At 39.6% G+C, this 26,882-nt stretch overlaps 2 protein-coding genes across 2 annotated transcripts in view; both read right to left on the bottom strand.

Moving 5' to 3' along the window:
* The window catches only part of LOC128517036 (apolipoprotein L3-like), a 54,364-nt gene that overhangs the window by 19,794 nt on the left and 7,688 nt on the right, over window positions 1-26,882 (bottom strand). The gene's annotated exons all lie outside the window — the stretch shown is intronic.
* LOC128517038 (apolipoprotein L domain-containing protein 1-like) lies at window positions 16,995-20,676 on the bottom strand. Its single transcript, XM_053490784.1, has 4 exons — window positions 20,475-20,676; window positions 20,350-20,379; window positions 18,223-18,321; window positions 16,995-18,078 (listed from the first exon to the last, which is right to left on the bottom strand). The coding sequence occupies exons 1-4, from the start codon at window positions 20,669-20,671 to the stop codon at window positions 17,190-17,192; spliced, it is 1,215 nt and encodes a 404-aa protein (XP_053346759.1). The 5' UTR covers window positions 20,672-20,676; the 3' UTR covers window positions 16,995-17,189.

Below are 26,882 nucleotides of genomic sequence, written 5' to 3' on the forward strand. Positions count from 1 at the left end.
TTGGTCCTTCTAGCTATTGAAAGCTCTCACAAAAACATTAATGTTGGTTATTATGTTGTTGTAAAATTAAAGTTTAGCTAATATCTTTTGATAGATGTTCGAATCTAATGAAACGCTCAATAATCAATATATTTAAACTGATTTGTTTTTTAAAGAATCGAGTCAGTAAAGTGAATCATCATACCTGTAAGTTTCATTTTCCACTCTGCAGGACTCTAATCACACATTAACAGCCCGTGTTTATCAACGGCTCCACACGTCAAAGTTCAACTTCTGTAAATGTGTACAACTCAACATAACCTCAATATCACAGGAGTTTAATCTGTAGTTTTATTCACACTGAACAAACATAATCTTAACATCAGAGGAGCTTAATCTATAGTTTCATTCATACATTTATATAATTTAAGGTCTTGTTGAAAAAAAAACAGAAAAGAATAATTACAATCTATTAGACGCACTGTTGGAACTCAAAGACTATGAGAAAAGAAAGTAAAGAACTGACAACAGCACTAAAATTCAAAGCTGGAAACAAAATTATAGAGGAATGACAGCATTACAGTACATTGTTTAGTACAAAGTAAATAAACAGACATCTGATTAATCATCTAAAGTTTCTTTTTTATATTATTATTTTCCTCCTGATCCACACTCCAGTCCGGTAGGTGGCGGTAATGTGCCGTCACGCTGGTTGCCAACTGCCAAGCAAAACAGAAATTAGAATTAGAGTTAAATGGCGCTCGTTGGCCGCTAGAGGGCAGAAGAGGGCAGTGGTGAGGCGGACAGTGAGTGTAACATTCCCACTGCAAACAGAACAAACTATTTCTCTGTACATTCCTGTCTTTTACAGGAATTACCACAGGATGGTTTAGTGTTATTAAGGCCTTGTTCACACGGTCGTTAAATTTTTGGATAAACAAACGCGCTCTGAACGTCCTAGACATTTATGTTTAAAAAAGAAAGTGAAAATAGAAAGTGTCTTACTACTCACCAGAAAGATGGCAGAGTTAGACAAGAGATGGGTGCCTAAGTGTGAAAGATATCTCGCTGAGGGCGATCTCCACGCTATATGGTTTGGGGGTAGAGCACGCTCTCCTCTGGCTTGATGGAGGATGTGAGCATTGCAATCTCCTCCCTATTAGTCCTTCACCCTCGGCTCACCTTCTTAAAAACGAAACCGCGAGCCACGGCGCATTCGTGGGGTTCGTGTGCTGATCTGGTGGAAGCGCATGAGACGGAATCCTCCCTTTCTCTCGCTCTCTCGCCGGATCATGAGCCTTTACCGTCCACTTCTCAGGCGTGCTCTGGCGCTTTTTATGAAGGGGCTGGAAAAACTCCATCTCTCGCTTCCGCTGAGATGAAAACTGTCACTTTAGAGTGCTCCTCTAACGATAAGCAAGCCTATCAGAAGGTGTTAGAGGTGGTAACACGCACAGTCGAACGCTTACACCTCAATTGGCCGCAGTAGTCCCCCAAGCGCTCAAAATTAGATGACAGGTTCTGTCGGGTGGCCGGGGGGAGGGGCCACAACGACGGTTTGATGCAAAAGCGTTGATCCGAAAGCGCAAGGTTATATAATGATGCTCCAGATTGAAGAGACGCTTGTCAGCTATCTCTCTCCTGGGAGCTTATCCTCCCTGAAAAAGCCCACACTTCTGAGGCACTTTCTGCCTGAAAAGCATTCCCTTTCGTTCGCTTTCGGATTAAGCTGCCATCCTCAATACCCTAGGAGAGAAATCAAGCTAGGCCAGAAAGTAACTTTGCACTACTTTCAGAGAGTGTTAGGTCTCATAAGATTGGCAGCTGCATCCACGGTGATACCCTTGGGCTTTCTGCAGATGAGATCGTTTCAGTTGTGGGATTTCATCCAAGGGCCGATCCCCAGAGGCAATAAGGGTTACGCGCCAAGGGCTTCGTACCCTTTCTATGTGGTTCAGACCCTGGTTTTTGACTTTGGGTCCCACTCTAGGTCTGTGTTGTTGTTGCAAGCTGCTAACGACAGATGCTTCCCTTACGGGCCCGCATAAGCCCAATGGATATGGAGAGGTCATCACTCACGTGGCACATCAATTGCCTCGAAATGTTGTCTTTATTTCTGGCCTTAAAATACTCCCTCAAGCGGTTGAGAGGCTACCATGTCCTTGTGCGGGTGGACAACACTACGGTAGTCTCATAAATAAATCGCCTGGGCAGACTGTACTCACACCGCTGAAAAAAGCTAGCGCACCAGGTTCTGCTTTGGGCACAGGACAAGTTCCTGTCCCTCAGAACGATTTACATTCCGGGGCATATGAATATGGGAGCAGATTTGCTGTCCAGACAAGCTGTGACTCACAGGGATAGAAAACTCCACCCCAAAGTAGTCAGTCAAATCTGGAAGAGATTTTATGTGATTGTGATGGCCTATACGTGGCCCAGACTGTGTCTTTATGCATTTTTTCTGGTAGCTCCACTCCCTGGAGTCCTGGTGAAGGTCCGTCAACCAGGCTTGCGCCTCGTATTGATAGCGCCCTGTTGGCCAACCAGTGTGTGGTTTTTAGATCTAATATTTCTCCTCAACGGCTCACCGTGGGTGATTCCAGTGAGGAGGGATCTTCTGTCTCAGGCGCAAGGGACAATATTTCATCCCCGGCCCAGGCCGACCTTCACGTCTGGCCCCTAAAGGGGGACCAATTAAGAGAGGCGCGTCTTCCAGCCAGTGTAATTCAAACTATACTAAGTGCTAGGGCTCCCTCTACTAGAAAAACTTATGCCCTCAAATAAAGTGTATTTGAAAATTGGTGCATAGTAAAACATGTAGACCCAGGCCACTGCCAAATTGTTTCAGTGCTGGAGTTTCTATAAGAAAAATTGACCTCGGGCTTATGCCCTAGTACTCTCAGAATGTACGTAGCTGCTATTTTGGCTTGTCATGTTCTGACTGATGGGGTTTCTGTGGAAAAGCACTCTTTAGTTGCCCCCTTTATTTGTGGAGCTAAACGGTTGAGATTGCCCACTAGAGCCACAGTCCCTTCTTGGGATCTAGCTATTGTGCTAGAGGGGTTGTATGACACCCCTTTTGAACCACTAGAGTCAGCGCCTGTCAAGCTTCTGACCCTTAAGATGGTTTTTCTCATGGCCATTACTTCTCTGAAGAGAATTGGATATTTGCAGGCTTTGTCAACTTCCCCATCTTGCTTGGACTTCGCCCCTGGGCCAGTCAAAGCTATTCTGCATCCTCACCCCAATCTTTCGAAAGTTCCATTCTCAACTTTGCACCCTTGTGAACCTCACATGCTTCACAACCAGTGGAACAAACAGATGTTCCCATCTCGTTCCCTCTTTTTTTAGTGGACAGGGCTACAGCTAACCAACCCGGGATGTTTTTATATGAGACTTACCAACACTCATGCACGTGAGACACTCACAGTCACTCAAGCTCATGACATGCCCTCATGCCACACTTAAAATTTCTCAAACTTTCATATTCAAAAACAATTTGTCTGTGGAAGACCTTGGCAAAATCACTGAGCTACAGTCTCTTTCTCATTAATCAGCTAGAAACGTCTTTTATTCTGAAATTACATGACTACATTGTTCCCGCATGCCCTCAGTACACAACGACACTGCGGCCTGAGTGCACTGTCACCAGGCACCGCCCCATTTTTCTCTTTGAAGCAAGATAATATTTGTGTAATCTGGTTGTGTAATTAACAGATATTTATAGCTGCAGGAAGGCATCACAAACACAAAAGGGATAATAATAATAGGAATAGTCATAAAGGTGCTAATAAATCGACATTCAAATAAATTTACATTCATCTATTTGGCAGACGCTCTTATGCAGAGCCATTTAGAAAAAGTGTAATTTCAAGACTGCAGCAAAGTTACACACCAGCTGGAGCATAAAAGGAAGTACAAGGGCCAAAAACTGCGAGAATCCTGAGGCATCCAAAGAAGGACCAGCTCCAGCTGGATTCTGCTTAATGATGGTTGGAGCTACACATGCTGCTCCTGTGCTTCCAGTGATCCAGGCCCCATCTGAACTGGACTTCATGTTGATTTAAAGGGGTCATACGGTCCTACATGCACTTTTTTAAGCTGTTTGGACTGAAATGTGTGTTAGGGGAGTGTGTATACAACCACTCTACAATGAGAACACCCAGTGATTTTCTTTTCATTTATTAAAATAAGATGCCCCTTCTGAAATCAGGCCAATCTCAAATGCCTGTCGATGTGACGCCACACCGACAGAGGCCGCTCCTACTATAGTTGATTGACACTGGTGTTTTAGCAAAGACCCGCCCCGAGTGAGAAGAAGCTGTCGGCCATTGTTTTTCGCCGCTGGAGCAAAATGTCGCCTAAGCGAGTGTGGTGTACAGTTGTTGGGTGTAATAGCGAACACAGCAGTCATCATTCACTACCAATATCTGAGCCGCTGAGGACGCAATGGCTGAATTTAGTTTTTAAAGCTAACGTCCCCGCCGATCTACCTAAATAAACGTGGGTCAATATAAAGCAGGTTTTGCTAGGAAGCAGCTCCTGAAAAATGGATCTGTACTAACGCTTCGTGTTTCTGCTTCATCTTCACCTGGCTCGGTGAGTGTAATTTCTTTTTTTATGAATCTTTGCAGATCGCCTTTTCTAATAATCACGATGAATGCGGAGTGTAAGTTCAATTCAATTCAATTCAATTAAATTTTATTTGTATAGCGCTTTTAGCAATTTTTCATTGCCGCAAAGCAGCTTTACACAGACAAAATAATTATTTAAGTTTGTATGAAATGTGAATTTGTATGAATCAAAATGGTCAGTTTGTCCCTGGTGAGCAAGCCGAGGGCGACAGTGGCAAGGAAAAACTCCCTGAGATGGTAATAGGAAGAAACCTTGAGAGGAACCAGACTCAGCAGGGAACCCATCCTCATTTGGGTGAAACAGAAAGCAGTAAATGATCTGCATTTATACAGTGTGTAGAGTGGGAGGCAGTTCAGCTATAATAGCTGATGTTAATTGATTTTAATATGGAGTCCAGGTGGTTATTGAAGACCCAGGTAGACTTGTAAGAAGTTCCAGTCATGAACTATCGAACTGTCAAGTCCCCAGAGAAACAGTTGCCAACACCAGTCAAGGCCAGAACCATTTTCTAGGTAGAGAGAATCATCCCCAGACACCAGACGCATCCCAGAGAGACACACGGGGCATCCATGTGACGAGATCTTCAGCCAGAAGCGGGGCACCAGGATGGATCAGACAGGTCCGGAGGGCAGAGTGAGTCTGAATCACTGGCAGCTCAGGAACGACATGTGTAGCTCGACAGAGAGAGAGAAAGAGTGAAAGGGGGAGACAGGAGGAGAGAGGAAAGAGAAAGAGGGGGGAAAAGGGAAGAAGAAGAGAGATGGCAGTTAGGTATGGTCACAGTCACACAATGTATAATGTGAATGTATATTAACTGTAGAGTGCAAGCAGAGACTCCGGCAGGACTAACTATGACAGCATAACTAAAAGGGAGAGCCAGAAGGAAACACAAACATGAGGGCTTTCTGAGATGTAAAGCAAACAATCACCTCACCGTCAGCAAACCTGAGTGATCAATGAGAGTGAGGAAGACAGCATCCAAACATACCAGTTGACCATAATACTCTACATCCATGAGTCCCCCAAATCTGCTCCTTTACCTATGGCAAATCTATTTATAAAAATGCTTGGCTAAATAAATAGGTTTTTAGCCTGGACTTAAACACTGAGACTGTGTCTGAGTCCCGAACACTATTTGGAAGACTATTCCATAATTTTGGGGCTTTGTAAGAAAAAGCTCTGCCCCCAGCTGTATTTTTCATAATACGCGGTACTGACAAGCAGCCTGCATCCTTTGATCGAAGTAGGCGTGGCGGATCGTAAGACACTAGCAGTTCGCTCAGGTACTGTGGCGCGAGACCATTTAATGCTTTATATGTCAAGAGTAGTATTTTAAAATCAATGCGAAATTTCACAGGGAGCCAATGGAGTGAAGATAAGATAGGGGTGATGTGCTCATATCTTCTGGTTCTAGTGAGGACTCTTGCTGCTGCATTCTGGACTAGCTGAAGCTTATTTATGCATCTAGCTGAACAACCAGACAGTAAGGCATTACAATAGTCCAACCTAGAGGTGATAAAAGCATGAACTAGTTTTTCTGCATCGTTTAGCGACAATAAATTTCTTATCCTGGCAATATTTCTAAGGTGAAAGAATGCTATCCTGGTAATATTATCTACATGTGCTTCAAATGAAAGGCTGGAATCAATAATCACACCAAGGTCTTTCACTGTTGCATTTGATGGAACAGAAAGGCCATCTAAAGTTACGGTGTGATCTAAAATTTTACTCCTAGCTGTATGCAGTCCTATGACTAGAACTTCTGTCTTATCCGGATTTAGCAGAAGGAAGTTAATTAGCATCCAATTTCTTATGTCCTGCACACATTGCTCAATTTTAGTAAGCTGTTTTTTCTCATCAGGTTTTGCTGAGACATATAACTGTGTATCGTCAGCATAACAATGAAAACTAATACCATGCTTACGGATTATGTTGCCCAGAGGAAGCATGTAAAGGGAAAAAAGCAGTGGACCTAAAACTGAACCCTGCGGAACGCCAAACTCCACTAGAGAGCATGCGGAATAATCACAATTTAAGTCTACATACTGATAACGATGGGTCAGATAGGATCTGAGCCAGGAGAGGGCTGTACCCTTAATTCCTACTACATTTTCTAATCTGTGAAGAAGAATAGCGTGATCAACGGTGTCAAAAGCTGCACTGAGGTCAAGTAATACAAGCATAGTTACACAACCCTGATCAGAGGCCAATAGAATGTCATTTACTACTTTAACGAGTGCTGTCTCTGTACTGTAATGAGGCCTAAATCCTGACTGATACAGTTCATGTATGCCATTTCTATGTAGATATGAGCATAGCTGCTCCGCTACTATCTTTTCCAGAATCTTAGAGATAAAGGGGAGGTTTGATATTGGCCTGTAACTGGACAGCTGACAGGGGTCGAGGTCAGGTTTCTTAATTATTGGTTTGATAACTGCTAATTTAAAAGATTTTGGAACATAACCAATGCTGAGTGAAGAATTAATTATTCTCAACAGGGGTTCTGTTATTGCTGGTACTATCTGTTTCAGAAAATGTGTCGGTACAGGATCTAATATACAGGTTGATGAATTTGAAGAAGAGATGAGTGAAATTAGTTCATTCTCTTTAAGGGTAGTAAAGTATTCTAGGTTCTGGTCTGACATGGCTAGATTAACATCTGCATCAATTACATTGTTCGGTTTCAAAACCTCAATTTTATGCCTAATATTTACAATTTTATTATTAAAAAAGTTCATGAAGTCCTCACTATTGCATGATGTTGTTGTGGAGATTTCTGCAGTGGTCTTATTTCTGGTTAATTTGGCTACAGCATTAAATAAGAATCTAGGATTATTTTTGTTATTTTCTATAAGAGTGGAGAGATATGTTGATCTAGCTACACTAAGAGCTTTTCTATAGTTCAGGATGCTCTCCTTCCATGCTATTTGAAATACTAGTAATTTAGTTTGACGCCATTTACAATCTAATTTCCGAGCGGTCTGTTTTAAAGTGCGCGTGTGATCGTTATACCAGGGAGCAAGTTTCTTATCTCTAATAATTTTTCTTTTAACTGGAGCTACTTTATCTAAGGTATAGCGAAATGTCGACTCTAAATATTCAGTCGCCTGATCGAGTTCTGTGGGGTCAGACGGTGATCTAATCGAAGTTGGGAACTCTGGGAGATTACTGATAAAACTCTGTTTGGTAGTTGATGTGAATGTACGTTTCATACGGTAGCGCGGCGCTGTGCGTACATTATTACTGTGACACACTTGAATTGAGACAAGATAGTGATCTGAGATAACTTCAGATAGTGGAATTGTGAATAAATTTCTTAGACTTAATCCGAATAATATTATTAAATCTAAAGTGTGACCTGCTTTATGAGTGGGTCCTACTACACACTGATTTACTCCTACCGAGTCCAGTATAGACATAAATGCAGTTCTCAGAGGGTCTTCTGGGTTTTCAAAATGAATATTAAAATCTCCAGCAATTAACACTTTGTCTACAGAAACGACTAGGTTTGAAAGGAAATCTGCAAATTCACTAAGAAATTCCGAGTACGGCCCTGGAGGTCTGTAAATGACAATTAGCGGGATCGACTAAGCTGACTTAATATAGTTAAATACACTTATGTTACTATAAAGAATTTCAAATGAATTAAATTTGTGTCCGTGTTTTTGTACAATAGTCAGATTATCATTGTGAATAACTGCGACGCCTCCTCCTCTACCAGTTAACCGAGGCTGGTGTATGTAGCTGTATCCAGGAGGACTAGCTTCATTTAGAGCTACATACTCGTCCTGTTTAATCCAGGTTTCTGTTAAACAGAGTATATCAAATTTCTGATCTGTGATAATTTCATTAACTATAACTGCTTTAGATGCGAGAGATCTAATATTTAACAGTCCTAGCTTCAGATCAGAGGTACCGGCTGCGCATTCAGTCTGATCCAAGTTTGTGGTCTTTATGCTAATTAAATGACTAAAAAAGACTTTCTGAGTCTTTCTAAATTTGTTTTTAGCTCGGGGAACAGACACAGTCTCAATACAGTGAACCCTGGGTGACGACTCTATGCAGCTAGCAGACGGTTGGTTTAGCCTGTCTGTCTGCTCCCTGGCCTGGGCTCTGGATTGTCACCGATTAACTAGGCCTCTTCTGAGACTATGAGCTATACTACAGGAAATGAGAGCAGCACCTTCCCGAGTGGGATGGACACCGTCCCGCCCTAACAGGCCAGCTTTGCCCTCAAAGGTCTTCCAATTATCAATAAAGCCCACGTTGTTTTCGGAGCACCACCTGGACATCCAGCGGTTCAGCGACCATAACCTGCTGTAAGTTATGTCACCACGTCTTATTGGGATGGGACCAGAGCATACTACTCCATCGGACATCGCCTTCACTAATTTAAACACCTCTATAAAGTTATTCTTACTAACCTCTGACTGACGAAGGCGTATATCGTTAGCTCCAGCATGTACCACTATTTTGGAGAACCTGTGCTGTCCTAGAGCCCTAAGATTACCTGCTATGTCCGGTGCTCTGGCTCCCGGGATACACCTAACCACTGCCGCTGGCGCCCCTAAAGGTCTAGCTAATTTCACGTGCCTCATTATAGAGTCTCCTATAACCAGAGCTCTTTCAGGTTTCTCAGCGGGTGCATCACTGAGGAGAGCAAACCTGTTGGACACGTGAAGCGCAGAAGAGGTGTGCTCCGGTGGGCTAGCCTTAGCGTTAGCTTTGGCTGAACGAGTATGCCGCCGAGTCGTCACCCACTCGCCCCGCTGTGAGGGCTCTAATGCCGGAGTCAGGGGCTGGTTATCTCCGCCTGCGGCACCCAGACTGTCCGCTACAGGAATAACGCTGCTCTCACACTCTCTAACCCTCTCTAAAGTCTGGATGCTCTCCTCTAACGCTGATATCTTCTCCGTCAGAGTGCTCACTAACACACACCTATCACAAATAAAATTACCGCTAACGACGGAGGAAGAATGTCTAAACATCCTGCACTCTACACACTGAACAAGCTGAATATTAGACATGATAACGTACCTGAGTCGGAGTTTTAGTTGTTTGGAGCTGAATTCCGTTTGTTGTTCTTAGAAGAAGAAACTCGCGCGTTCTCCAAAAAGCGCAGAAAAAGTCGAAGCCAAATAGTATGAAATGTAATAACTAGTTGCTATTAATATTATTATTGTATAAATGAAAAAGTATGTAATTTAAACGCTAACACAAACGCAAACTTTCGCGGCAACGATACAAAAACAGGAAGCTACGTCACAGGAAGTCCTCTCTTCCATCTGAATCAGTAGTAGACCGCCCCAAGTTAACTTAATAAGTTAACTTATACTCTCATAGAACATGGTTATGTCGTCTTCTCTATGTACATCCATCTCTATATAATTCCTAATCACACGTTTATAATAAACAATGCATTAAGGTGATTGTCTAGTTGCAAACTGTGTACGTAGTCGAAAAACTATGTTATGCCTACCTTTGTAACGCTAGATGGTTTATAAAGGTGTCTGTCAATAATAAAGAAGTTGTGTAAACACATCAGTAAACACATCACGTTCGTATCTCTTTCAGTACGCTACTTACCCTGTGTTAGCTTCTCCGCTTTTTTTTGTCTTTGCTTGCGGCAGCGTAACAGCCTGTTAATTCATGCCCATGCAGTGTTGAGAAAGACAAACGAGTCGATGCATGTCCATTCTTTTAATTTCTGCGTTGTCAGGCGATATTACAAACTTCCGGGTGGGTTCCGTACTTAAATCAAACCAAAAACTACTTAAGAAAACAGCCTCTGGCTCTATGTTCCAGCTTATCTCACATTTTCGCGTTTTCGTACTTTGGACTGCATTACCCACAAAGCATTGCCCGCACTGGACTACACTCACGTGGCTATACCCCACATGTGTTGTGAAGACACGCCCCACAGAACTGGGGGCGGGCTCAGCAGAGGTCATTAGCGTTTAAAGGAACATGCACTGAAATAGGTTGCTGAGAACAGAGCTAGTTTTTACCAGGTAAAAGTAGTGTTTTTTTTTTTACACAACCATTGAGAATTTTTAATTAAAGTATATTACAACCTTTTATTAGGACCCTAAAGAATTATATTAACATTTAATAAAAAATGGGACTGGATGACCCCTTTAAATAACTTCTGTTATATTGAACTTTCAGCTGCATAACACACATGATGTTATATCATCTCTATCCGTTATCACCCAGATGAGGATGGGTTCCCTGTTGAGTCTGGTTCCTCTCAAGGTTTCTTCCTATTACCATCTCAGAGAGATTTCCTTGCCACTGTTGCCGTCACCCTTGGCTTGCTCATCAGAATCATTTTATTTATCATTCATTCATCTCATTATTATCTAGACACATTTTTCTCACACATACACACTTCCAAATATATATATATATATATTTTTTTTTAATTTCTTTTATTTTTCTGAAGCTGCTTTGAGACATGACCGTTGTTAAAAGCGCTATATAAATAAAATTGAATTGAATTGAATTGAATGTAGTAATTCTGTAATAACATATGAGATAATAGAGAGATATGGTTAATAAAATAAAGAGGCACAGTTGAGACCACTTATGTACAGGGCCCACAGAGTTCTATGCCACACCCCTGATGCCCTACATGGAGCTGCTGGAGAGCATGTAGGTGGTTTGGCTGGTGGAATGGTAAGGTAGGCCCTACTAAAAAAAAAAAAAAAAAAATTTGAATAATAAATAAATTTTTCAAATATAAAATATTTTAAATGTCAGTTGTCCCATGTGAAATAAATTCAGTTACATGCATCTCTGTTTCACTGCGATGCTAAAACACACACAGAACCTGAGCCATGCAGGCTGGGCGTGTGTAGTGGGGACAGTGTGTGTGTGTGTGTGTGTGTGTGTGTACATGCAGAACCAATGCCTTTATTTTCAGAATATTGCTCCAAGCATTTCAAAAAGTGAGTAGCTCTGTTATGATCAATGACTGCTTTCTATAACCTGCACCTTTCTTCAGACAATATCAGAAAATCAGCGTCCTGATTCAACAACTTCTAGACCCTTTAAGAGAACTTTTGTCCACCCGGATGAGCAGCACATGTGTAAATATCACAGATGTTCCATAATTATTAAAAACCCTATTTAATTTAAACCCTGCACAGTGGGCTGGTCGTAATACAGAGACTTAAATGGAGGTTATAATAACAACCAGTGTTGTGCACAAATACTTTAGTTGGGTACATACATTTTCTTTTCATTTTGTGAAGCTGCTTTGAAACAATGACCATTGTTAAAAGAGCTATATTAAATAAATTTCATTAAATTGAATACAGTAGAGATACCCTAAATAAAATATTATTATAAACGTCTCCATTTGTGATTTAAAAATCCCGAAACATGATTAAATGCAATTATACAGATTAGTCACCAGGTGACTTCTGGCCGACTGAACATCTTGTCGCTACCGTCAGAGTGCAACCGGTACAGCCTTTCTAGCACCAGGTTGTGGACCCAGGGCTAATCACCCAGGTCTATGTAAAAACAATAAATGATTCTGAAACCAACAAATGAAGCACCCATTCCGGGCAACAAAGGACAGAATGGAATGGTGCAAGCTTGTTGATGCCTGCAAACCCATAATATTTGCAGCCGACTGATGATGATGATGATGATGATGATGAGTCACCAGGTGGCGACCACACGAGTACAGTGGAACCTTGGATTACGAGCATAATTTGTTCCGGAAGCGGGCTCGCATTCCAAAACACTCGTAAACCAAAGCAAAACTTTCTATAAGAAATAATTAAAAAAACTCAAATTATTTATTCCACAGCCTAAAAAAAATTAAATCCATAAGAATTATTAACACAAAATATAAAGTAAAAATAAAACAAATTAACCTGCACTTTCTCATTAAAAAAGTAAAAATAAATCCCGACAGATAAGTGTTTCCGTTTATGCGCGCAGGGGCCGTATATCTGTGTGTGTATGTGTGTGTGTGTGTGTGTGTGTGTGTGTGTGAGGAATTAACCCCTTCCCACGCCTCGTCCTACATAGTAAAAGGGGAGTGTAAAGGTGTGAGCATGTCAGCTGGTCACTGTCACTGTCAGCTGATGAGCCATAAAATTAAGCTTTGGGAAAGAGTAGTGGAAGCTAGGTTAAGGGCAGAGGTGAGCGTTTGTGAGCAGCAATATGGTTTTATTTCTAGAAAGAGTACATCAGATGCAGTATTTGCTTTGAGGATGCTGACGGAGACGTACAGAGAAGGTAATAGAGAGTTGCATTGTGTCTTAGGTGCAGAGAAGTATGTTAGAGTGGTGCAGGACATGTAGGAGAACTGTAAGACAGTGGTGAGAAGTGCTGTAGGTGTGACAGAAGAGTTCAAGACGGAGGTGTGCCTGCATCAGGGATCGGCTCTGAGCCCTTTCTTGTTTGCTCTGGTGATGGACAGGAGGACAGATGAGGTTAGACAGGAGTCTCCATGGACAATGATGTTTGCAGATGACATTCTTTGTACAGAGAGCAGGGAACAGGTGTAGGAACATCTAGGGAGGTGGAGGTACGTTTTGGAAAGCAGTGCAATGAAGGTTAGCCGTAGCAAGACAGAATAAATGTGTGAAAATGAGAGGACCCTAAGTGAAACGGTGAGGCTACAGGGAGCAGAGGTAAAGAGGGTGCAGGACTTTAAGTACTTAGGGTCAACAGTCCAGAGCAACAGAAAGTGTGAAAAGAAGCTGAAGAGGCATTGTGCTCTTGCCAATGGCAGGTTGGAACGGGTGGAGAAAAGTGTAAGATGTGTTGTGTGATAAAAGAGTATCAGTGAGAATGAAAGGAAAGCGTGTACAAGACAGGTAAGACCAGCAATGCTCAAGAGAACTACCCTTTTTCCCATAAGACCTCATCTCATGTCATCTCATCTCTGTGTGCTTTGGGTCATTGTCCTGTTGGAAGACCCAGCCACGACACATCTTTAATGCTCTGACTGAGGGAAGGAGGTTTTTGCCCAATATGTCACAATACATGTCCCCGTTCATCCTCTCCTTAATACAGTGCAGTCATCCTGTCCTTTGTACAGATAAACACCCCCAGAGCATGATGCTTCCAGCCCCATGCTTCACTGTAGGTATGGTATTATTGGGATGATACTTATCATTCTTCTTCCTCCAAACACGGCGAATGGAGTTAAGACCGAAAAGTTTGGTCTCACCTGAACACAGGACTTTCTCCCATGTCTCCTCTGCATCATCCAGATGGTCCCTGGCAAACTTCAGACGGGCCTGGACATGGGCTGACTTAAGCAGGGGAACCTTCTGTGCGATGCAAGATTTTAAACCATGATGTCTTAATGTATCACTGATAGTAGCCTTGGAAACGATGGTCCCAGCTCTCTTCACGACATTGACCAGCTCCTCCCGTGTAGTTCTGGGCTGATTCTTCACCATTCTTAGCATCATTGATACCCCATGTATCTACTTAGACTTTGGCTAATTGTGGGGTGCACAGGTGTCTTTATGACAGCTAACGACCTCAAACAGGTGCTACTAATTTAGAATCATGAGCAGAGTGTAGCTGGACTATTTATAAGCACAATAACAGGTCTTTAAGGGGTCAGAAATCTGGCTGATAAGCAAGTGATCAAATACTTATTAAACACAGTAATTCACAAATAAATTGTTAAAAAATCAGTTTTTCTTTTTAGATTCTGTCTCTCACAGTGGAAATGCATCCATGCTGAAAATTGTAGACCCTCCCTGATTTCTAAGTAAGAGAACTTGCAAAATCACAGGGTGATCACATACTTATTGACCTCACTGTGTGTGTGTGTATATATATATACAGTGGAACCACGGATTACGAGCATAATTCGTTCCAGAAGTGGGCTCGTATTCCAAAATGCTCGTAAACCAAATTTTATTTTTCCATAAGAAATAATGGAAACTTAAATTATTCGTTCTACAGCCCAAAAAAATAAATACATAAAAATAATTAATACAAAATATTAAGTAAAAATAAAAGAAATTATCCTGCATGTTACTTTTCAAAAAAGTTTAAAATAAATCCCGGCAGATAAGCGTTTCCCTTTGTGCATGCAGGCGCTGTGTATGTGTGTGTGTGTGTGTGTGTGTGTGTGTGTGTGTGTGAGGCTAGAGTAAGTGGAGACTCTTGCTTTCAGCCCCTCCTGTCTCTCTTTCCTCATCTTACACATTAAAACGTTCTTCTCTCGTTTAAACACACTCACACACACATTAACGGAAATACTGTTGTTCTGTTCTAAATTATTATTCTCCGCTTTTTTTTATGTTGCTCGCGACAGCGTAACAGTCCGTTAATCCATGCTCGTGTAATAATGAAATTGACAAACTGCTCTATACCTCTGTTCTTTTATTTTCTGCATTGTCCGGTTATAGTACAAACTTTCGGGTGGATCCTGCACTTAAATCCAACTAAAGAAACTACTGAAGAACAAAACTCAGACTCAATATCCTAATTTAATTCTCACATTCGCGTTCACACACACCGGACTACATTACCCACAATGCATCTCCCGCACTGGACTACACCTCGTAAACAGAGGTCATAAATCAACGTCTCTCTCCCGCTACACTGTTTTATCTAAAAAAAAAAAAAGCAATAAACATTGCTAAAGACACTCGTGTGAGCGCAAACTAACAGAATCACTGCTGTAAAGTAAAACAAACAAACAAATGACCCAGCACCTTACCCTCTGAAAAGATTTGCGACAGAGTTTCTACTGAGAGCAGAGTGTGTTTCTTGCCTTCATTTCTGTGCGCGTGTGTTTGCGAATGAGGGTTTCACACACACACACACACACAGCCGGCACAGTGTCTAATTACGCTCTCGCGCGCGCGCACACACACACACACACACACCGCGATGAGGAAGAACCTCTGTATTGAGAATTTCTTTTGCCTTACTCGCGCGCACACACGTGTGTTATAAGAAACAGCAGACGCACTGTACACACGCTCTTCCGAACACAAAAAATAAAATATGTTTCACACACACGTAGTCACAGTGTTATAGTAAACAGTACACGCGTGCACAGATGTTAATTATACTAGTAAGAGACGAGCACTAAGACCCAGCAGGGGAGATGAATACCCGCAGTGCAAGAGAGAGAAAAAAACGTTGACTCAGTTGTGCTGACGCGACGCTCGGTGTCAAAACAAGAAGCGCATGCGTTATACATGATACTCGGAGCTCGTAAACCACGACAACGCTTGTTTTTTAAGTCAAAATTTATTAAAAATCTTTGCTCGTCTTCCGGAACACTCGTAAACCGCGTTACTCGTAATCCGAGGTTCCACTGTATATATATATATATATATATATATATATAGGCTATAACTGGTGCAAATATAATCATCTCATCTCAAATCAGTTCCTTCAATATAAACTTTTGCTGAGAATAAAAGAGCAAAGTTGTTTTTTTTGTTGTTGTTTGTTTGGTTGACAACATACACTAACTTACCCCCTATTGGGTGCTTACAACAATAAATCAGTCGTAAAGATAATTATTATTTATTTTATATAATGGAGTGGTTGAATACACACCAGAACAGCTCTGTGAACTGCCTGTATGAGTTCAGGATCTCCCCACCTTGGAACCATATGGCCTTTGCCCACGTAAGAGTTATCTGTGAGCAGGGTAATAAACAGGGTAATAAACAGGGTAATAAACAGGGTAATAAACAGGGTAATAAACAGGGTAATAAACTTAGCAGATCTTGGTGCACTCTGAACTTCCTGGATGATGTAAAAACTAGAGCAAACATTGCAGTTTGCAGAGTCACAAACAAGAGGAGACAGGTGCAGGTTGAGCAAACTTTAATAAACACAGCGATTAAAACAAACCCACGAATCAGAATTAAAAAGGCAGACAGGCAGCGGTCAAGTAATCAGCAAATGACATGAATTAACAGGAATAATTCATCAGCTGCCGTCTTTAAGGCGTGTGTACTCTGTGTTCAAGGAAATGTAATGTTACTCCGATTGCAGCGAATACAGTACATGACAATTTGCTGCTTTTACTTGCTGGCCTGCATTTTAATATACACTAGAAAAGCATTTTAATCTGCATTTTAAATGTGTGGTTAAAATTGTTGTGAGGAAAAAACTCTTTGCATTTACGGGTAATTAAACAGATGATTAAATACTGAAATATTTAAAATTGGCTTTTTTTATTTGTGGTTTCTTTTGAGTTTAAGTAATCAGCAAATGACTTGCATGTGCACTTTATGTTGTCTTTTTTTTTTATAATTCTTTTGTATAGTTTTATTAATTGTTTTTGTCTCAGCTCTTTAGGTAATTAGGTTTTTTAGTTATGTAGTCTGTTTTTGTTTATTTTTGTTGTTAATTAATGTTGTAGCACCTTGGTCCTGAAGCAACATTGTTTTGTGTCACTGTGTACTGAACTGTTTATGACAATAAAAGCCAACTTGACTTGACTTGAGTTAAGAAAAAGCATTGCATTGAAACCGCACTGCAGAGACAATCAATCAATGAATATCTGAATATCATATGAATTCTCACTGCCAGGTCAGCATTGGGCTCAGATTTATTCTCTAAATGTAAAAAGTCTTATTTAGAATTTCCTGATTCTTGTAAAATCCTAACATTCCTTCACACAGATGGTTATAGATCTTCTCCCACGCCTCCACCTCTGAGCGCCACAGAGCTGCTCTGGGGCGAATGATCTGAGCCACTTTATTTTCACTCCCTTTGGCCAGATTCATACCGTCTTTACAGATGTAAAAAACATCTAAACCAATAAAGAGGGTGTTTAGGCCGATAAGCCCCGCCCTGGCAGATTTTGAAATGGCCAGAGAAGATCCTTTAGCCAGTTGGCCGATGTCAAGAAGATTGTCAACAATCGAGCCCACTTTATATGTACGTGTCGTAGTAGTTTCCAGGGTTTTTACATTTGAAACAGCTCCCTCAACACTGATATTATTTTTAATTAAATCTGCATCCCCAATAGCATCAAATTGTTTGGCTTCTGCATCATCACAAGCATGAAGAACCTTCCTGCTGCACACATCTTCCACACAATCCAGGATCTTCTGCACATCTTCCATAAAACTTTTGAAGATGTCATTGGCTTTTTTTCCGTGATGACTGTTGACTGCTATTTCTGTGACGCCTGTAACGACGCCGGTAACACCGCTGGTGACTCCGAGACCAACACCTGTGAAAATGAGGCCCAGAGATAAACCTGCAGTAAAGGGAGCGAGAGCTAAACCTGCAATGGAGCACAATCCACCAGCAATACCGACTGAACTTCCAGCAACACTAGAGATGTCGGAGCCCTTCTTCATCTTGTCCAGCTGAACTGTAGTTTCCTCTAAATCAGACAGGAACTGAAACATCCTGGAACGATGCTTATTGAATAATTTAATGAAGTCTTGTGCCTTCACACCAAATAGAAAGATCATCCTGAAAGACTCATCCATCCTGTAAATAAAACAGTCTTAATAACTGTTCCAGATTTGTTTTTTTGTTTATTTGTTGTAGTTTTTTTCATATATTAATGGCACAATCAATGACATAAGACTGATCAAAATGAAACTGATTGATTGTTAAATGTAAATGCCTTACCTGATTTTGGTAAGCTGGAGTAAATGTTCATGCCGTTCCTGCACAGACTCCTCACTCACGTTCAGGTTAAATTTCAGTGAAGATCTCCAATTTTTCCATCTGTAACATAATGTATATTAAACACCTACAATATGTGCAAATACAGATTCTTTACCTGAATGGTAATCTTGGGCAACATTTTTTATAACTAATCACAGTCATGTGCTGTCACCAGGATGATGTTCAACTTCCCCTCTACACCCTCCCTCTGGACTAACTGTGAAGCCTACATGATGGAGACATACAGAACCGCAAAGCTGAATCTAAGGCGTACACACGGGAACACAACTTTAGAGTGAAATTCACTAGGCCCTCGGGAACACCAGCAGCATAGTTAACACTGTACGGGTAACCAATTAATACATCTTATGGATAAAACTAAAGATTAAATTAGGTAGGAACTAGTGTGACAATTCAGGGGCTGCATTCTTCAAAGGAAGCCGTTTTAAATCTCCTTCAAATGCACCCTCCTTTCCCCTGAAAACGAAGGGTCCAATAATGTCCAGCGTATCCCATGATTCTTTTACTAGGGAGGGAAGAGACCAAAAAAGACACTGCAAAAACAGGACCAGATGATATTAAAAATAAATATATTTTTAAATAAAAAAATATATATATAAATAAAAATAAAAAATTATTTAAAAAACATGGGGATTTGTGTGAAATCCGCTTCCTGAGTGACATTTTTTTTGTAAAATGTGGTTAAGTGTTACACGACCAGACTGTTTCGTTCGAGTTTAGCTTTCACAGTCAGTGGAGACCATGTGCTCTAAAATGAGACCAGTGTTGCCAACTCGTCAGTAAGGAAAGTAGCTATTGGCTGTCGTAGAAGTCGCTAGATGACGTCATCGCGTAATTTGCATAATGCACGCTGCACAGTGTGAAAAAGCAGCTTTACATGCTTTTCCAATGTGATCACATGCCAGCATAGAACAGTGTTCAGCGATAACTAATGCCATGGTGGCTTCAGCTTTTTTTGAAGAGTCATTTTTTTTTTACCATAAATGGCAGTTTGTTTTGTGTGAAACTATTGTAAGGCTTTGCCTTTTGTGTATGTTTCTGAGTTGACATGTGTTTTTTTATATCGCAAAGTTTGGCATAAAAATCAGTCTTGCAATACAGGCAGTATGCCCGTGTATTATCTCCAATAAAAGGCTTCAACCATCCATTGAATTCAGGATTTGATTCCCACTCCTTTCTGAATTTCTGAGAGTATAGTTTTGACTGAGACATGATGAACTAGCGAGCTATATGTTTATGCTAAAGTCACAGAGAAGCACACACACAGTGGATGAGGTAAGTAATGAGGCTGTCTGAGTCAAATGCAGCGATTTATTCTTGTGCAGCAATTTATTTTAGACAAAGAACATTTTTTAATATGCATCGGAACAGGATATTTTAAATTTACATCCTGTCTGTGAGTGCTTTGGGACGGGGAGGGGCCGGCGGCGGCAGCTGCTGTGGCAGGTTGAGAAGAGTCAGTACAGACACATCAGAGTCTCCAAAAGTCTCCAGTAACACAAGAAAAAGTCGGCAGATTTGTCGCTAGTCGCTTTTTTAAAAAATTGTCGCTAGAGGGATTTGAAAAGTCGCTAAATATAGCGACAAAGTCGCTAAGTTGGCAACACTGAATGAGACACACCCAACAACAGAAGCAGTGTGGAACACGAGGGAGAAGATGAGTGCAGAAAGCGAGGAAGAAATTCTCAACAATTTTCGGGCCGAGTGTTTTATTTAAGGTCTCCATCCTTTGTGCCCTAATAATAAAAAATAAAGTGCTTTAACTGAACCTTTTTCTTTTTTTGTTTTATTTTTCCAGTTCTTTATTAAAATATTATTCTGCTCACTTCCTGCTATGTGTATTAATTTTCACTCATTAATATTCATCACATATAAATTTATTTCTCTTCTGATGTTGAAAATATTTAATTAGGACTTTCTCAAAGACTTTCGAAAAATTGCTGTTATAGGTTGAAATGTTTTGTTCATTTTAATACTCTTATTTACTTAAAGTATATACATTTTGCAGTAAATTTAGTAAACAATTCTTTAGTAAAGGACAACAGCCCCTGTCTGAGTCATACTTACTTACGAACAGATCCTGACATGTACTTGGCTCTGTGAAGAGAAAACACTTTTGTCAAATCTATTTTTTAATGATTATAAAACTATGGAAACAAAAACTGGTATAATCAAAAGAGCTTGTTCAATACTTTTTCTCCATCTTTTCGCAGATCTGCTGAGTGACACGGATGTATTTCTCCAGCTGTAAGGCAAGGACATCCACATTGCTGAGTTTTGGCCTGAAGAACGCTTCTGCATCTCTCTTGAAGTGGACGAGGAGTGGAGACACCATTCTGGCTGCAAAGATCACTGAACGTATGGACATGGAACTCACTCCACTTGGCATGAAGCTCTCACTCATGCAGAAATGTGAGGTGACGGCTAGCTTCTCCACTGCATCCAGGAAGTGATGGAGTCTTTTAAGTCCTTTTTTAGTGTTCTTCAGAATTTTTCCTAGCTCATTCTCCAGCTCCTGCTTCCTGGAATCTTCTGTATGGTTCCACAGGTAGTCCATCAGTGACATGTCCTTCCCCTTGGCCTCTGCCTTTATTTTTGCCATGTCTTTAAGCTCTGTCACTCTCTGTAAAGTCCATATTAATTCTCCATCACAGAACTCCTGCACAGTTTCAGTGTATTTGAGAGTGTGTAAGATGTACTCGCCCAGCTGCTCCTCCAGTTTCTCTCTGTGATAAAAACATGACTGAATCAGTACAGATTCCTAAAGCTGTCTGACATCACTGGGTAAAATCCTGAGTTCACTGCTGTTAATTGAAAATGTAAAGTCTAAAGGGTTTGTTTGTTTTCAGGAATACATGAACACTATGAAATAAATTTGCATATTTCTGCATTTTCTAATACTGTCCTTTTTATTAAGCGTAAAAATACACAGATGTTCCTAATATACATTACCAGTCAAAAGTTTTTACACCCCTTCTAACTCCATGGTCTTTCCCGATTTTTATTTCTTTCTACACTGTAAAACAACACTAAATTATCTTTCTGACTGATTTATTGTTGTAGGCATCCAATAGGGGGTAAGTTAATGTATGTTGTCAACCGAATAAGCAACAACACCCTTGTGAAAAAAATGTGCTAAGTATACTTGCAGCCATACTAATTGTCAGTATACATCAAGTGTATTAATGATTAGTTAATTTGAAGTGTGCTATTTTCGACATACTAATTTTGTGCTAAATATATTTTAATTGTAATTAAGTTGTAGTAAAGCATAACTTTAAGTGTATTTAGTGTACTTTTATATGCTAAATTGAGACAACTTTAAGTATACTTAGTACACTTAAAGTATATGGCTGTGTGTGTACTAACATACATACCTGACAGTAATTAATACAATGTAAGTATATATTTAATGTATTATAAGTACATTACAGCTATTTTTACTTTGTTACAAATACATGATTAATATACTATGAGTATATTCTTTTTGCAGCAGTAGCATGCTGTTATACTTTATATCCCATGGTACAGATGTCTCTAATATAGAGATTTTACCTCAAAGTGATGATATCACAGACCATCACCTCCTGATATATACTCTACCCGTAGAACAGATTAGCTGTGTCTCCCCACGTTATCGATTTGTTAGAAATATGAATCCGACTAATAAGAGACCAAAAAAGACACTGCAAAAACAGGACCAGATGATATTAAAAATAAATATATATATAAATAAAAATAAAAAATTATAAAAACAAACATGGGGATTTGTGTGAAATCCGCTTCATGAGTGACATTTTTTTTGTAAAATGTGGTTAAGTGTTACACGACCAGACTGTTTCGTTCGAGTTTAGCTTTCACAGTCAGTGGAGACCATGCGCTCTAAAATGAGACACCCAACAACAGAAGCAGTGTGGAACACGAGGGAGAAGATGAGTGCAGAAAGCGAGGAAGAAATTCTCAACAATTTTCGGGCCGAGTGTTTTATTTAAGGTCTCCATCCTTTGTGCCCTAATAATAAAAAATAAAGTGCTTTAATTTAACCTTTTTCTTTTTTTGTTTTATTTTTCCAGTTCTTTATTAAAATATTATTCTGCTCACTTCCTGCTATGTGTATTAATTTTCAAGACACAAGTAATCTGCCGGATCTGTCCCAAATTCTTATTAGACCCCTAAATGCAGACGATCTGGATGAAGTGACCAGCAGCATGGGTACTATTTTTACCAGTACATTAGACACTGTTGCTCCCATCAGATTAAAAAAAGTCAGAGATAAAACACTTGCTCCTTGGTACAATAGTCATACTCGCGCCCTAAAGAGAGCAACCCGTAACCTTGAGCGAAAATGGAGAAAAACTAAATTAGAAGTTTTTCGAATTGCGTTTAAAGACAGTATGTGCAGCTATAGACAGGCTCTAAAAACTGCTAGGACCGAGCATCTTAGCCAACTGATAGCAAGAAACCAAAACAATCCCAAGTTCTTATTTAGTACAGTGGCTCGCCTAACACAACCTAAGATGCCCGCAGAGAGTACTCCACAACATTTTAGTGGTGAAGACTTTATGGACTTCTTTAATGAAAAAACTAATAGTATCAGAAAGAAAATAACGGAGGTTCAACCTCTAATAGCATCTCATGATCTAGTTCAGCCTAAAGTTTCACATTTAGATTTTCAGTGCTTTACAGGTGTAGGACAGGAAGAGCTTTATAAACTTATCACCTCAGCTAAATCAACAACGTGCCTGTTAGACCCAATACCAACCAGATTTCTAAAAGAAGTGATGCTTACGGTTGGAGAGCCACTTTTAAACATTATTAATTCCTCATTATATCTAGGTCACGTCCCTAAACCTTTCAAGTTGGCAGTTATTTAGCCGCTCCTTAAAAAAATCAAATTTGGACGCGAATGAAATAACAAATTATAGACCGATTTTAAACCTTCCCTTTATATCAAAAATATTAGAAAAAGTAGTATCAGCTCAAATATGCACATTCTTGCAGGAAAACAACATCCTTGAAGAATTTCAGTCAGGTTTCAGGCCCCGTTATAGTACAGAAACTGCACTAGTTAAGATTGCAAACAACTTGTTTTTAGCTTCGGACCAAGGCTGCATCTCAATACTAGTCTTGCTTGATCTTAGTGCTGCATTCGACACTATAGATCATAATATTCTCATAGATCGCCTACAAAATCATATAGGTATTCAGGGACAGGCATTAAAATGGTTTAGATCATACCTGTCTGATTGATACCATTTTGTAGATCTGAATGGAGAACCGTCTGGTGTAATGCCAGTGAAATATGGGGTCCCACAAGGGTCAGTTTTAGGACCTCTGCTGTTCTCGATATACATGCTTCCCCTGGGTAACATCATTAAAAGACATGGGATTAGTTTCCATTGTTATGCTGATGATACCCAATTATACATCTCAACAAAACCAGACGAAATACCCAAGTTGTCTAGATTAACAGAGTGTGTCCAGGACATAAAAGATTGGATGACCAATAACTTTCTTTTACTAAACTCAGACAGGACAGAGATAATACTTATTAGCCCAAAAACCAGCACACAACAGCTTTCACAATTCAGCCTGCGTTTAGAAGGATGTACTGTTACTACTAGCTCAACAGTAAAAGACCTGGGCGTGATATTAGACAGTAACTTGCCCTTTGAAAATCATATTTCCAATATCACAAAAACAGCCTTTTTCCATCTTAGAAATATCGCCAAACTTAGGAGCATCTTATCCGTATCTGATGCAGAAAAGCTAGTTCATGCATTCATGACCTCCAGACTGGACTATTGTAATGCATTACTAGGTGGTTGTCCTGCATCCTCAATAAACAAGCTACAGTTAGTCCAAAATGCAGCCGCCAGGGTTCTCACTAGATCCAGAAAATATGATCATATAACACCTGTATTATCATCCCTGCACTGGCTACCTGTTCAGTTTAGAATTAATTACAAAATAGTATTATTTACATACAAGGCTTTAAATGGTTTAGCTCCCACATACCTAACCAGTCTTCTGATACGCTATAATCCACCACCTTCCTTAAGATCACAAAACTCTGGACTTCTGGTAGTTCCCAGGATTTTTAAATCTACAAAAGGGGGCAGGGCTTTTTCATATTTAGCTCCAAAACTTTGGAATAGCCTTCCAGACAGTGTTCGGGGCTCAGATACAGTTTCCCAGTTTAAAAGTAGACTCAAGACGCATCTCTTTAATCTGGCATACGCGTAACTCATCCCATAACCTCATACTTCAGTACATCTATCCTGAATGGCAACTACGCTAATTCTCTCCATCTGTTCTGTACTTTTCTACCCATCCCGAGGCATCTGGAGATTGTACCAGCTTCAGTAGATAAAGGCCAACCCTGCGAGGATCCTGAGGCATCCAGAGAAGAACCAGCTCCAGCTGGATTCTGCTTTATTATGGTTGGAGCTACACATCCTGCTCCTGTGCTCCCAGTGACCCAGACCCCATCTGCCCTCTGCACCGACTGACTCCCTGTGCTGAACTGGACTTCATGTTAATCAGGGAACAGATGATTGGCTGGTGTGGCGCCGATTCTAGTCTCTGGTTGGCTGGAATAGTTACAGACTTATAACGCTGCTGCAGTTTGTGTAAGTGTAGCTTTATGACAATGTGCGGACAGAAGAGTGAGAGAGTGCAAACTTTTACTTTTATCTTACAATTATGTTAAACGTGCAAAAGTGATTTTCAGCGTGCAAAAACGAGTTTGAGAGCGCGTGCGAGAGAAAGATTCAGCGTGCAAAAACGGGTCTAAAGCGTGCGCGCACGAGAGAGTAGTGCACTAGATATAAGTACATATGAATAAGTACATTTAAATTTAACTGATAATATACTGAGACTACCGAATATAAAAAATTTTATTTTAATGTGTACTTTCTGTACGTTTGTACAATGATTATTTCGAGCATTTTTTTTTTTTAATATACCAAAAATACATTGAAAAACAAGTTTAAATAAGTATACTTTGGAAATTAGTTTCACTTTCATCTTTCACCAATAATATATTTTTGGAAAGTGTACTATAATACAATTATTTTTAAGTATATTTAAAGTTTAATTCCACAATTTGATAAAAGCATAATGTTAGTATACTTTATACTTATATATATATATATATATTAACTGATGGTACAATTTTTTGTTAGTATATTTGCATTTTACTATCGAGGATTTCAATATATTTGTGATACACTAAAGTGTATTTTTTTCACAAGGGCATTTATCCAAAACTCACAATAATCTCCTCTGAACAGTTGATATTGAGATGTTTATCTGCTCCTTCTGCTCTGTAAAGCTTCATAACGGCTCTAATCTGAGGTGCTGGTTGTTAATTGGTGATTTCTGAGGCTGGTGACTCTAAATGAACTTCTCCTCTGCAGCAGAGCTCAGTTTTGGTCTTCATGAGAGACAGGTTCATCATCATGGGTTTTACAAACACACTCGACACGATACTGTTCTTATAGGAACTGATCCAAAACAGCTGACCTTCATGTCTTAAAATAACAACTGACTGCTGTGTTGTTGGCTTTTGTTACTTAATTACATAATGCCATACTTTATAGTTTTAAAAATAAAATAAAATAAAAACATTTAAACAAAAGATCCAGTATTGTTTTAAAATGTAGAAACAGTTAAAAGGTTAAATCTAAAAATAATCTGCTGATCTTTAATGTAATCAGTGATATTATTATAATTATTATGATTATTATGATTATGATTATTATTATGATTATTATTATTATTATTATGATTATGATTATTATTTGAGGTTGAAGCCCACGTACATGTCTGTGTGTCTCTCTGTACAGCAGAACTCTCTGTCTAACTTATTAATACAAAGAAATCCCATTCTGTAAGGTTGAGTATCTTACGCCTTGTTTACACTAAGTTGTCCTTCTTTGGTGCTCAGACAAATACACTCCCTGTTTAAAGTAGATAAAATACCATCTTTTACCTGCAGTTGCTCCAACCATCTTAAATCCTGACAATTAGGCTGGTAGTTTTAATTTTATGGCTAATTTTTTAATGCACATTTTTATATCTTTTCTATTGACTTTAATACTCATAATAATAATAATAATAATAATAATAATAATAATAATAATAATAATAATAATAATAATAGCAATAGTTCATTGTTGAAAAACTGAGATGTTTTGACTTTGACATTTCAAATAACTTTATTTATTTATTCATTCATTCATTTATTTAGATTATAATAAGAAATAATCAAATAAATCTTTTAAAAATTATGAGAAGATTTCCTGGACTTACTGTTTCTTTGTGCAGTGCTGTTCAGGAGCTGAGATGAACACATTCTCTCCTTCTCAAAACAACAGAAATGTTGGACTCTATAGCTGTTATTCAGAGATAACAAGTTGCCGTTCTTTTGAAGTGATTTTTAGGTGTGACTCTTAAGAGCGTCAAATAAATCGATTCTCAAATAGAGTCATCTTTATTGTATATTTTTCTTTATAGAATTCATATGGTGATCCTGTAGTCATTCAAATCTCTTTCGAAAACATTAATGTTGGTTATTATAACACTTCATCAAAAGG

Source organism: Clarias gariepinus, unplaced genomic scaffold (assembly GCF_024256425.1).
Source record: "Clarias gariepinus isolate MV-2021 ecotype Netherlands unplaced genomic scaffold, CGAR_prim_01v2 scaffold_32, whole genome shotgun sequence".
NCBI classification, from domain to species: domain Eukaryota; kingdom Metazoa; phylum Chordata; class Actinopteri; order Siluriformes; family Clariidae; genus Clarias; species Clarias gariepinus.

Coding starts and splice junctions, on each gene's coding strand:
- LOC128517038 (XM_053490784.1), bottom strand. CDS start 20,671: ATGCCAAGTGGAGTGAGTTCCATGTCCATACGTTCAGTGATCTTTGCA. Junction 20,380..20,474: donor TGCGAAAAGATGGAGAAAAA/GTATTGAACAAG, acceptor TTCTCTTCACAG/AGCCAAGTACATGTCAGGAT. Junction 18,322..20,349: donor ATGTCAGGATCTGTTCGTAA/GTAAGTATGACT, acceptor ATTATGTTACAG/ATGGAAAAATTGGAGATCTT.